General features: G+C 45.0%; 1 protein-coding gene across 7 annotated transcripts in view; it reads left to right on the forward strand.

Moving 5' to 3' along the window:
• The window catches only part of Fryl (FRY like transcription coactivator), a 231,706-nt gene that overhangs the window by 179,317 nt on the left and 39,629 nt on the right, over nucleotides 1–12,760 (forward strand). For all 7 annotated transcript variants that reach the window (XM_041671629.1, XM_041671631.1, XM_041671624.1 and 4 more), the window contains 10 exons: nucleotides 170–310; nucleotides 1,885–2,053; nucleotides 3,321–3,405; nucleotides 4,912–5,024; nucleotides 6,105–6,255; nucleotides 6,930–7,033; nucleotides 8,687–8,872; nucleotides 10,072–10,273; nucleotides 11,448–11,569; nucleotides 12,337–12,527. In XM_041671629.1, coding sequence (XP_041527563.1) covers nucleotides 170–310; nucleotides 1,885–2,053; nucleotides 3,321–3,405; nucleotides 4,912–5,024; nucleotides 6,105–6,255; nucleotides 6,930–7,033; nucleotides 8,687–8,872; nucleotides 10,072–10,273; nucleotides 11,448–11,569; nucleotides 12,337–12,527 — 1,464 coding nt within the window. The remainder of the gene's footprint in view (nucleotides 1–169; nucleotides 311–1,884; nucleotides 2,054–3,320; nucleotides 3,406–4,911; nucleotides 5,025–6,104; nucleotides 6,256–6,929; nucleotides 7,034–8,686; nucleotides 8,873–10,071; nucleotides 10,274–11,447; nucleotides 11,570–12,336; nucleotides 12,528–12,760) is intronic.

Consider the following 12,760-nt stretch of genomic DNA (forward strand, 5'->3'; position numbering starts at 1 on the left):
CCTCCCATTCCACCAGAGACAACTGGTGACGCTGGTGTTTACATTCCCTACAAGAAATAATCATTTCTTTAATGGAGACTTCCTATAGAAGCTATTTCCTAACTCTTCGTGGAGTGATGAGTTTGGCTTATTCTATTTCTGAAGTGTCTCTTGTATGTGCTGTTTTTAGTATGGTGATGAGCTGGCCTGGTCAGAGGTGGAGAACGTGTGGACCACACTAGCAGACGGCTGGCCAAAGAACCTGAAAATTATTTTGCACTTTTTGATCAGCATTTGCGGCGTGAATAGTGAACCAAGCCTTTTGCCTTACGTATGTATTATTGAAGTCTGTCTATCTTTTTAAAATGTACACGTTTACCTGAGGTCTGCTAGCGTATGGACACCGGAGAGTAGCGTAAGGACACTCAGGAACAGTGTGCAGACGTAGTCACCGACTCATTCAGTCTCTGCCACTGTGTGCTGCTCCAGGCCAGGTACGCTCGCAAGGTCTGGCGTTCGAATTCAAGGATTAGACAGGTTTTGTTCTTTGAAATTACACTGAGAATGATCAGCAGCTGTGGAACTCATCTGCGGCAAGGACGCCCAAGGAAAGCTGTAGGATGCTGGGACCGACTATCTGAGAAAGCCCCCCAGTAAAAGCTAACACTTGAGAGGGCGTGTGGTGATACAGAGCTGGCCCACTGAGGTTCCCCGGGCTGCAGCTGGTGTTGTGATGGAGAGCTCAGGCCCTATGTCTTCTGGGAGGAAGGGAAAGCTTGGGAACAGATGGCAGAGCAGGAGACACGGTGTTCTTCCCTGCTACAGGGAAAGGAACACTTAACCCCATCTAAGCTGAAGCTGGAGAGATGGCTCAGTGATTAAGGCACTGTTTGTTCTTCTAGGGGTCCCGGGTTCATTTCCCTGCACTCACATGGTGGCTCACAGCTGTCTGTGACTCCATTTTCAGGAACCATAAGGTCTCTTCTGGCCTCCACCGTAGCACAGTCATGTATGCAGGCAACACACCCATACATGTTAAATGCAAAATAAAATTTATATTTTTAAAAAAATCCATCCTCATTAACAACACAGTAGGAGCAATGAAGGCTAAAGTGAATGTCCAGGTGTGCACACAGGTCTGTGGGCATGAGCATCTCCCTGAAGTGTGCCCCACAGAGGGCCAGCTCTTCCCCGAAGTGTGCCCCACAGAGGGCCAGTTCTTCCCCGAAGTGTACCCCACAGAAGGCCAGTTCCTCAGGAGGCTGCCATCAGCGTTCTTCCAGACCCTTCCATGTACAGACTGTGGGGTGTTGAGATGGTGTAGTGATGGACTGATGCTCTTCCCCCAGGAGGTGGGGTCACTTCTGCTTCCACTTCCTCCATGGTAAAAAGACTCCGTGGTCTGTAGGAGGAAGAGCGAGTGGAAGTTAGACACTTGCCAGGAAGGCTGGGTGTGTAGCAGTCACAGGACACTCCAACCCAAGGCTTTGTCCATTAATGAAGAAGTTTTTACAGAAAAGCACCTCACCCCTTTCCCATTCTTCTTGTGCTTACTCGTCTTCCACAAAGAGTTCAACTTTGATTTTTTTAAAAAACAACAACAACAGCAAAAATGTGTCTCAATGGGGAATAAGGGCTCAGGACTAAGGGCTGTTATTGCTCTTGCACCAACAAGGTAGTCCACAACCTACTGTACCTCCAATTCCAGGGGACCCGGTGCCCTCTTCTGGCCTCTGCACGGTATAGTGCATTAACACGGTGCTTGTACACTCACCAGAGCCTGTGCACACACATAAAAACAAACAAACAAACAAATGAGTGAAATTAAGATTCATGGCCTCTAGAGCAAGCCACGAGATTAAAAAGTTGGTTTTTTTTTCCTCCTGAATACTTCCTCCTGGGCAGGTGAAGAAAGTCATCGTTTATCTGGGAAGAGACAAAACGATGCAGCTGCTGGAAGAACTGGTCGGGGAGCTTCAGCTCACAGACCCCGTCAGCTCGGGCGTCACGCACATGGACAACCCGCCCTATTACCGCATCACTTCCAGCTGCAAAATCCCTTCAGTCACCTCAGGTGAGCGGCACCCACTGCGTCTGTGGAAACAATGCTCTCTCTGCCCACGTGTGCTTCTTCAAGGGAGTTTGTGTCTTTAAATTACATTACAGATAAAACAAAATCAAATAGTAGGCATGTTCGGTGATTGGTCTGAGATTGGAAAATCCTGCATGAGTAAAGAAATTGAATAACGTAAGGATTCTCACTATTACAGAGGGAAATTGTGTACTCTTTTGGGAATGGGGTATAAGTTCTGCTAGAGAGCCTGGTAGACCCATATGGGATCTGATATGTGTTATATATAAGGGATGATTTCTATTTCTAATTATTCCTTGTAATTAAATAAGTAACAAAGTTAATTCTGAATCATCTGGAATAAGTTCAGCAGTTTTAATGCAAAGCAACTCTTTCCTCGAGCTCTTGACTCTAGGTCTGCCTCTTAGCAGGGTGCAGTGTCAGGCCTTTGTAAGCTCTGGGAGTGTAGAGGAGGAGCACAGCCTTGTTGTCAGGTGACTGTCTTGCTAAAGTCTACCTCAGCGTGTGATACCTTATCTCCTGGATGGACCAGACCTCCCAGAAAGAGTTCTGATCACTCCCGAGAGAAAGGACATGGGCATGTTTGGGTTGCCTGTGGCTGTGAGAGCTGCAGGTGGTGCAGTGCCAAAATCTAGTGTGAGCTTTTCATCTACCCTCCACCCCTGGTCATCCGGGAAGTCTTTCTTTCTCAGCTATGATCCGTGTGCCCCAGTCAAGAAGTCTTGATTCACTCTCGGTAGTGGGAAGACCGCCACCAGCTACAAATGTCGTAGAGTTACATTTTGGAAAATGACTACTTTTAACATAGATTTTTCAGACAGCTCTGGTTTTGCACTGTTTCGACAACAGTATAGAAGCCTCTTCATTTCCTCCACTCCCTGTCTTCGTAACAATTTCTTACCCATTTATTAACCTTTTTGTATTACGATTCTTTAATTGTATCAGTAGGAGTAGAGGCATGCCATGGTGTTCATTTGGAGGTCAGAGTACAGCTTGCAGAAATTGGTCTTTCTCCTTCCACCTTGTGGGTCTCTGGGGTCAAACTCAGGTTGTCAGGCTTGGTAGCAGGTGCTCTCCCCACTGAGCCATCCCTCCCTCCCACACCCACCATCCCTGTTTGTTCTGACACAGTCGAATATGGTGGTCATGGCGAGCATCCTCGTCACCTTGCTTTCATGCCAGTGGCAGATTGATTGAAATGTTTATTATTCTCCTCAGCTGACAGGTGCTCTTTTGTCTTTGATGACAGGAACTACTTCCAGTAGCAATACAATGGTAGCTCCCACTGAGGGCAACGCTGACAATAAGGCCCTAAAGGAGAACTTTGAAGAGAGGTAAGTACTTCTGTCTCAGATAGTGTGGTAATTTTCTCTCAGGAGTGCGTAATACTTCATGCTAATATTCCAGTGATGCATGCATTTCCATACTTGAACATTTTCACATTGGCTCCTCAGCCCCCTAGACTTTTTGATATGAAGGGTGAATGTTACTATCTCCAGAGATTTTTCCAAGTAGTTACTCTGCCTGTTTCTATACCTAGCTCTCACCAGGCTCCCCACGTGATGGGGTGCTTAGAGGGGAATAATTGAGAGCTTCAGTTTTGGAATTATAAAGCAGAAATTGGTGTGTGCCTTGTGGTGATAATTTGTATAAAGTGCTCCTTCTGTACATAGAAAGTAAGACATCAAGGGAATGAAGGGATGGTTTGATGCATAAGGCCCTTGCCACACATGTGGATTAGGGAAGAGATTCTCAGACCTCATGAAAGCCATGCAGCTATGGCAACCTACCAGTCACTCTAGTGCTCGGGGTGGGGGGTGGGGGGGGGTAGAAAAGGGATCCCTGAGAGTAGCCACAGGGGCAAGACCTTAGTCAGTAAAGAAAGTGGAGAGCCAGTGAGGAAGACAGCCAGGGTCAGCCTCCAGCCTCCACACACACATACACAAACCAAGAAAAAAATGAAGTGAATTGTACCTGACTTTTTCTTTTGGGCCACCAACCAGCTCCCAAATCATGATACAGAGACTTATTACTTTTGAATACTTGGCCTAGGTTAGGTTAGGTTTATTTCGGGCTAGTTGTTTTAACTTAAATTAACCTGTTTGTCTTTATCTGCCTTTGCCTCAGGGCTTATTACCTTTCTTCTGTATCTCTTCTTTTTTTAAAGATATTTATTTTTATTTTATATACACACATTGGTGTTTTGCCTGCAAGCATATCTGTATTTGGGAATCAGATCCCCTGAACAGGAGTTATAGACAGCTGTGAGCTGTCATGTGGGTGCTGGGAATTGAACCTAAGTCCTCTGGAAGGGAAGTCAGTTCTCTTAACCACTGAGCCATGCCTCTAGCCCCATTTCTTACTTTCACTCCTTCTATGTCTGCTGGCTAGCGGTATCTCCCTCATTCTCTCTTCCTCCTCCTCCTCTTGTTCTTTCTTGAGCCTAGATTTCTCCTACTATTTATTCTCTCAGCCTGCTAGCCCCACCTATCCTTTCTCTGCCTAGCTATTGGTTGTTCAACTCTTTATTAGACCAATCAGGTACCTTAGGCAGACAAGGTGAAACAGGTGTAACTTATATTTACATAATTCAACTCACATCCTTACATCGTTAAACAAATACACCATAAACAGATGTAACACACCTTTACACAGTTAAGTACTATTCCATAGTATAAACAAATGTAACACATCTTTGCCCAGTTAAAATAATATTTCATAGTATAAACAAATGTGACACATCTTTGCCTAGTTAAAATAATATTCCACAACAGTGAATGATTAGGTGGAAATGCCACATCACTACGATCTGTGCATGACTCCCGTGGTCCTTCCCACAGCTATGTGCACCTGGACATCTACAGTGGACTGAACAGTCATTTAAACCGGCAACATCACAGACTGGAGTCTCGATACAGTAGCAGCTCCGGAGGGTCTTACGAAGAGGAAAAAAGTAACCAATTCTCGATGCTCCTTAGATAACTATTTTGGTGACATATATTGTTAACTGTATTAATGTTAATGGGTTTGTTTTCTCCAAGAAATTGTTTTAGAATGCTGTATTTGACTGCCACTAGTTCTAATGTGATTGGAGGCATCTTTATCTTAAGGAATGAATTTATTAGAGCATAGTAAGCTGGAAGGTTTTTTATTAGGTGTTATAGAATTCATTCTCAAGACGTGTCAGAGAGCCAGGAGGTGGTGGCGCACGCCTCTAATCCCAGCACATGGGAGTCAGAGGCAGGTGGATCTCTGGCTTGAAGGCTAGCCTGGTCCAGGGCAGCCAGGGCTATACAGAGATACCCTGTCCCAAAAAAAAAAAAAAAAAAGTGTTCAGAGAACAGACATTGGATGGGTCTGGCTGTTGTTCTCTAAACAGATTTGCTTATCTTATGGATCCACATTTTTTTCAAGAGGTTTTCTCTTACACTTCCAAAGTGATCCATCCTAACCGAGTAGCCCTGCTGCATGACGGTAGAATAGAAACACGTCTGTTGTAACTGGATTCAGGCCCTCGAGGATCTGGTCTAGTCTCCTCATTTTGGGCATCATGGAACTGAGGTCCAGAGAGGTTAAGTGACTTATCCACGTCACACAGAATTCATTTTTCCAGGTGTTTGTTTTGCACCCTGCAGCCCCATGTGGTAGAGCAGATTTCCTTCAGAGGTGGGTTTGTGTCAGCCTGGTCTCATAAAATATTAGAACCAATAACTTACAAGAAGATACTTGTTTCAAAGCATCTTCATTTTAATATGCTCTCCTGGTTTGGCCATACTAGGGAAGTATAGGAACGTGTCAGTATAGATTTTACTTTACTATAAAGGATAGCACCTCAATCAATAAATCAGTCTCTCAACCCCCCACCCCAATTTATAATATTTGTACCTAGGTCTCCATAGAAGATGTGTATCTAGATAGTGGGGGATGATCTTGGATCCCTTCCCAATGCTGTGAATAGTGGGTGTCTTACTAGAGCTTGCTGATACGGCAGACAGTAGATGGTGCAGAAAATGAGATCATTTTATCTTGATAGGTGATTCAATGCCACTTTATTCTAATTGGCGCCTGAAAGTGATGGAGCATAACCAAGGAGAGCCACTGCCCTTCCCACCAGCTGGAGGCTGCTGGTCACCACTGGTGGATTACGTGCCTGAAACGTCATCACCTGGATTACCTCTTCACAGGTGGACTAGAGCGTCATTCCTATTTCGTACCAGCCACGTTGCAGCTGAACGCTTTCAGCTTCCTAGATAACTCTCTGACCGCACAGCGTAGGAGTGGTCGTCCTTGTTGAGATGCTGCATCGAAACTAGCCCGCTCTGTTGAGATGCTAAGAGATCCAAAACCGTATCGTGAGCGCACAAAGTTAACATTACCGTTCCTCTGCTGCCCTTCTGGGTGTCTGGCATAGTTACTTGACCTTTCTACGACCCAGTTACCACATCTGGAAAAAAAAAAAAAAAGTGACTTCTTTGTGGTCAGCCCTGTTTTTGGAATTCAATTAACCTGAATTCTACTAAGTAAAATCACAGCAAAGGCAATGACTACATTCTTTTAGAACTTAACCAATGCGCCAAACACGTACCGAACACTCATTGGGGCAAGTGGTATATGTGGTAGGTCTGAAGAGTCGAGATAAGGAAATCCAGCCCTTGACTGCAAGGAGCTCCAAGCCCTGAGTTTTGTGCTAAAGCCGTCACTCTAATGGTTTTCTTCTCCTGCATCTGTTTGTCCTGTTTTTACCCTCTAGAAAAGTGTTTTTCCATAGAGTACTCAACTCTTGGAGGAATGTGAGCAGGAGATTTCTCTGGGTCACTTCCGCTCCGAAAAGCCGCTAACCATGTTCTTGCTGTCACAGGTGTAACATAGCTGTGATCCTGCTGACGGATCTCATCATTGACCACAGTGTGAAGGTGGAGTGGGGCGGCTACCTCCATCTTCTTCTTCATGCAATCTTTATAGGTAAGGCGTTCTGATTCCTCCACTTTTGTGTCTCTGGGGCCATTTTTAAGTTGGTTCATTCTTCGGAGAATCGTTAGATCTGTGGTCCTCAACCTATATAGGTCACGACCCCTTGGGGGAGGGTCGAACGCCCCCTTCACAGGGGTGGCATACAAGATATCCTGCACGTCAGATATTTACATTACGATTCATAATAATAGCTAAATTGAAGTTTTGAAATTCCAGTACTGAAGTAACTTTTGGGTTGGGGTTTACTACAACATGAGGAACTGTATTAAAGGGTCACCTTGTCGAGGAGGTCAAGAAATCAGTGCCTTAATGCTTCTGTTTCCTCTGTTGCTTCCATGAAACTCTTCGCATTCTCTCTCTTCATGTCCATTGCCTTTTACTTGGGAACAAGGTCAGGGCTCCATGCACACCAAGCAAGCGTGTTACCTCCCAGCTTCTCCAGCTCTATTATCCCTATCCATATGCCCATTTCATGACTCCTTGTACCTGTTACAAAAATACATATCCACTCTACCCTGCCAGGGGTCTCTATTGCTACAGTAAAATTAGATTACCCTGGAGATCAGAGCCTTTCAGAGGGAGTGGAGAATGGAAATGCATTCCAGCTGTTGAAAGCATCTGACCATGGCACGGTCTGATGGCAGCTGAGTCTGCATGTGTCCTTGGTAGCAGGTGAGAACTCTTCCACATCTGTAATTCCTCTGTCATTTGAACATTGGCTTTTGAAGCGAGTCAAGGTAGCCATCTTCTGATAATGCTTTCCTATCAAGAGCACATAAATACAGGGCTTGCCTTCCTAATTCCCGTGGCAAATAGACATTTGCTTTGGCTTACATGCCAGGCAAAATAGAATGCCCACTTTCTTAAAAAGAATTCGTGGATATCTGGTGTTACCTAGCAGAGTCATAATTTCTAAGAGGTCATAAAGTTTTTTGGTATGAAACCAAGTGAAAAGTTAACTTGAGAGCTGGGCAGTAGGCAGAGAAGGAGGCAGATCTCTGTGAGTTCCAGACCAACCCGGGCTACATAGTAATACCCTGTCTCAAACAAAAAGAATTACCCTGACTCTCCGTAGGCATTTATACAGTGAGGAAGAAGGCCACATTATGAATGTATGAGGAAACTTAAAACCAATTTAAAAATAAGCTGTGTAATACACAATGTTGCATGAAAATCTCTTGGACACAGTGAGCATTTGTGTTCACGGACTCTGAATACCTGGACTGAATCCACCACAGTTTGCACAGTCTCTGGGTATACGAATCAGGCTCATGTGGGCTGGAGAAGAAGCCGGGAGGTAACATGCTTGCTTGGCATTGGACATGCTTGTGGTCAGGCTAAGAGGAACTCCCCACTCTCTGGGTCTGAATTTAATGTATATAGGTGTTTTTCCTGGTCACCCATTATCCCTGAGGAATCCTCTAACCGTGTCTGAGATGGCATCTCCATTCTATTTTTAGTAATCCAGATTTGATTGGAAGTCTCTGTGGAGTTGCATGCTCACACTACATGTGTGTGGGGCTACGTGCTTACACTACACGATTGCAAGTCAGGAACTTGAGTGCCAGCAGTGGGACCAGTCCCTCATTTGGTGGCAAGCACACTGCCCCTCTAGCTGACAATGCTTTTCTCCTGTTCTTTCAGGGTTTGACCACTGCCACCCTGAGGTGTACGAACATTGCAAGCGCCTGCTTCTGCACTTACTGATAGTGATGGGACCCAACAGTAACATCCGAACTGTTGCTTCTGTACTTCTCAGGAACAAGGAGTTCAATGAGCCCAGGGTGTTGACAGTCAGACAAAGTGCACACTCAGAGTATACTTTCACAGGTACTGAGTTCGAAGTCACGGGCTATAAAGTAGAAACATACTCCGTCAAGTTGGAATCCCGCAGTAGTGAAAATCAACCATGGGAAAGTTGAAACACATGGAACCATTTAAAATGCAGTTGCAGGATTTTAATAACATCTGTGTCGTTCATAATCAGTAGAAGAACGCATTAGGACAAATAGTTGAGACCCTTACTTCTCAGGCTCTCTAGCAAGCAGATTTTAGATTGGGAATATAGAAATTGGAGAAGGCATGAAGAGTGGTTAATTTATTGAGGACCTAGTTTTGGGTTGTGTTGTTGTTTGTTTATTTTAAAAATGATGTTGCGTGAGATCTCTTCTCACAATTTCCGAAAGTTAACTGACATTTAAAAATCTTTTAGCCCCTTGATTATCTTTGCTGCATTTAAAATGTTCCATAGTTTAGATTAAGGAGGCCAAAATTAATGAGGCTTTTATGGTGAAGCTTGGAAAGTAAAGATAGCCAGGCGGTGGTGGCACACGCCTTTAATCTCAGCACTCTCAGGGAGGCAGAGGCAGGCGGATCTCTGAGTTGGAGGCTAGTCTGGTCTACAGAGTGAGTGCCAGGATAGCCCGGGCTGCACACAGAACCCCTGTTTTGGAAAGCGATAATCATAATAATAATAGAAGAAACCTTCCTGGTTTTGTATAAAAAACACTTTCATTCAAAATCCCATAGCTTGTGTTGGTTGTTTATGAGTATCCTTTTGCCATTTTGTAAGGTTTTGGCTTTTAACTGTTCATTTAATGACTGACTTAAAATAAATATTAGATAGAAATTAAAATAGATTCTTAAAGTAAAATGAAGCCGAGATTATAGAGCTCTTTCCGTATGAAATTGAAAACTAGTTCACGTCACAGAAACGTAGCTTGTCTTGATAAAGGGGAAGCGAGCACCCCAGTCGGCTAGGCATTTGCCACTGTCCGTGATCTTCAGCAGGTGGCAGCAGAGGGCCACTGATGCAGCTGCGGCTCCGTGACAAACTGTGAACAGTGTTTCCCTCCGGAGCGCAGGCTCTAGTGCTCGTGGGATTCAGGAGACGACCATGTCCAGTACCCTGCCCCGTGCCCTCATGTGTCCCCTGCCGTCTCTGAGTAGCCATGCCCAGTGTGGTTAGGAACTATTCTCTGGGTCCGGTTGCTGCGTGTCTATTCATGGTGGGCTTTCTCTTTCCACAGGCATTAACGATTTTATACCTGATTACCAGCCCTCCCCCATGACTGACTCAGGGCTTAGCTCAAGTTCTACCTCCTCTAGTATCAGCTTAGGAAACAACAGCGCTGCCATTTCACACCTCCACGCCACCCTCCTCGGCGAGGTGGACCTCTCCGTGGAGCAGGACGGAAAAGTCAAAACCCTCATGGAGTTCATTACCTCAAGGTAACCCCGCAGCTCTTGCCATGTCCGCACTGTTTGTGGTGAACTAGTCTCAAGGCAGCCAAGCGGTGTAAGCCAGGTCTGGATTTCCTGTAATCCCGTACTGTGAAACACACACATCTGTATTGTGCAGTCCCCTGAAAACTATGATCCAGCCAGAACATTCTTTTGAATGCCTGCTGGTATACGTATACTGAGATAAGTGAATCTTAGGGGTTACTAAATGCGCCAATACACTATTAGCTGGAGGCATAACACTCTAATCAACCAACTGGCAAATGTTTGTTTTTTTATGGTCTGCTGTATGTAGACTGTACTAGATAAATAGATGGAGAAAAAAACACGCTGTCCCATAGCAAGAGCCAAACCACAGGGCTTCGAGCAAACTTGAGTTGGGTGATGGTAAGGAAGCCCTTCTAATGATGTGCTGAGCAAACTGTTTTCTACACAATGCCAGAGTGTCTGGGAAAAGTCACACCAGAGAGCAGTAAAACCAGTCCTGTGGCTATAGAGTGTGTGTGTGTGTGTGTGTGTGTGTGTGTGTGTGTGCGTGCGCGTGCGCGCACATGTGTATAGTATATGTGCAAGCAGGAGAGTTGACTCAGCAGTTAAGAGCGCTTGTTCTTCCAGAAGACCCAGATTTTATCCCCAGCACCCACATGGTGGCTCACAGCCCTCTGTAACTCCAGTCCATGAGGATCTGACACCCTCTTCTGACTTCGAAGGGCAACAGGCATGCATGTGAAACATGCATACACATAAAATAGTAAATAACTATTTTTTATGTATGGGTTTGGCCTGTATGTCTGTTTTGACCTGTGAAATTTGAAGGTTAGCCTTTTGGATGACAGAGTCCTAAAATTAGGTATTGGGGGAAATTACATTAAAGAGAAATAGAGATTCTAAATTTTAAAAGCCCCTTTTATATATGCAATACTCATTGTGTTAGGCTAGTCTGTCATCTTTTTTGACTGTCTCGGAGCTGGAGCCCTGTCTTGCTCCACTTGCTGTAGGCCCTTCCTTGTCCGTGTGTTTAAGTAACAGGAGTAGGCTGTGACCTGTGAGCTGACTGATTCAGCCACTGCCCCTCCTCCTGAGTGTAAAGGCAAAGTCTAGACAGGTAAGAGCGAGTGGCTGTCAGTTCCGGAAAAAGCATGTCACCGTCCTCTGTTTTCAGAAAACGAGGGCCCCTTTGGAACCATGAGGACGTTTCCGCCAAGAACCCCAGCATCAAGAGTGCCGAACAGCTCAGCAGTTTTCTGAAGCATGTGGTTTCTGTCTTCAAGCAGTCAAATGCAGGTATCGTCTTTAATGGCTAGACCAAGTAACATTTGATCAGGATACAACATCGGGGTGGGTGAATTTTCAGTGATGCCCAGCCGAAAAGTTGATAATTAATATTCCCCAGTGCAGATATTTTTAGAAAGATTGTCTCGTTTAATATGTGAGTGATGGCGGGTGTGTTGGTAAAGAAAAAAATCACTAGTTAAAAATCAGATTTCTCTCCATGAAATCTTGAGGTTAGTTTTGTGGATGATAGTCATAGAATTGAATAATACAATTAAGAGTTGAAAGACTAGCATTAAAGGGAAATATACAGAGATTATAAATTGTAAAATCCCTCTTAACGTAAGTAAAGGTTTCAGCAGTTTAAAATTTAACACATCTGGCAATCTTTGTAAAAGAATTCCATGCTAACATGGTATTTGCCTGCTAGGGGTGGTTCTGCTTCTCTGGAGCTTTGGCAGTGTCTAGAGTTCTTTTGTCCTCACTGTAGGGTTGGTAAAGTAACTAGGATGTTACTAACACCACTCACTGCCTAGGACATCCTTCTAGAGAGTGAACTACCTGGCCCCAACTGTTAGCTAACATTGCTGAGTGAGAGAGAGCCTGGTCCACAGGATCCCTTCCTGGAGATCAGAACACCATCTCTTCCAAGTGCAGATGCAGTACAGTCACTGGACATAATCTAAGTGTGGTCTCCCTAGCCAGGTAGTGTGCAGGGCACTGGTCATACAGTGCTTAGCCCCTGGCTGTGACACCCGTGGTCTCCCATGTTTTCTCAGAAGGAATACACCTGGAACGTCACCTCAGTGAGGTCGCTCTGCAGACGGCCCTCTCCTGTTCCTCTCGACACTACGCTGGGAGATCCTTCCAGATTTTCAGGGCACTGAAGCAGCCCTTGTCTGCAGATACACTTTCCGATGTCCTCTCCAGGCTCGTGGAAACTGTGGGGGACCCAGGGGAGGATGCACAGGTGAGAAACTTGCTATCTTCTTTGGGCGGTCGTCAGCTGCTCCTAGAGCTAAGGACTCGTGGCAGCAGCAAGATCTATGTGGTGGCTATTTTAATTACTACATAGGTTAGCAACAGGCGAAGTTTCCTGCTGGCTATCTAAGACCTATTTAGATCATGTAATTTATGCCTGTCAGAGAAAGTTCGTTTTACACATACGTTAACACACCTGTCTCGATGCTGCTCCAGAGTCAC

This window comes from Microtus oregoni, unplaced genomic scaffold, assembly GCF_018167655.1.
Source record: "Microtus oregoni isolate MIOR12 unplaced genomic scaffold, Mior012 000021F_ref0000039, whole genome shotgun sequence".
Classification (NCBI taxonomy): domain Eukaryota; kingdom Metazoa; phylum Chordata; class Mammalia; order Rodentia; family Cricetidae; genus Microtus; species Microtus oregoni.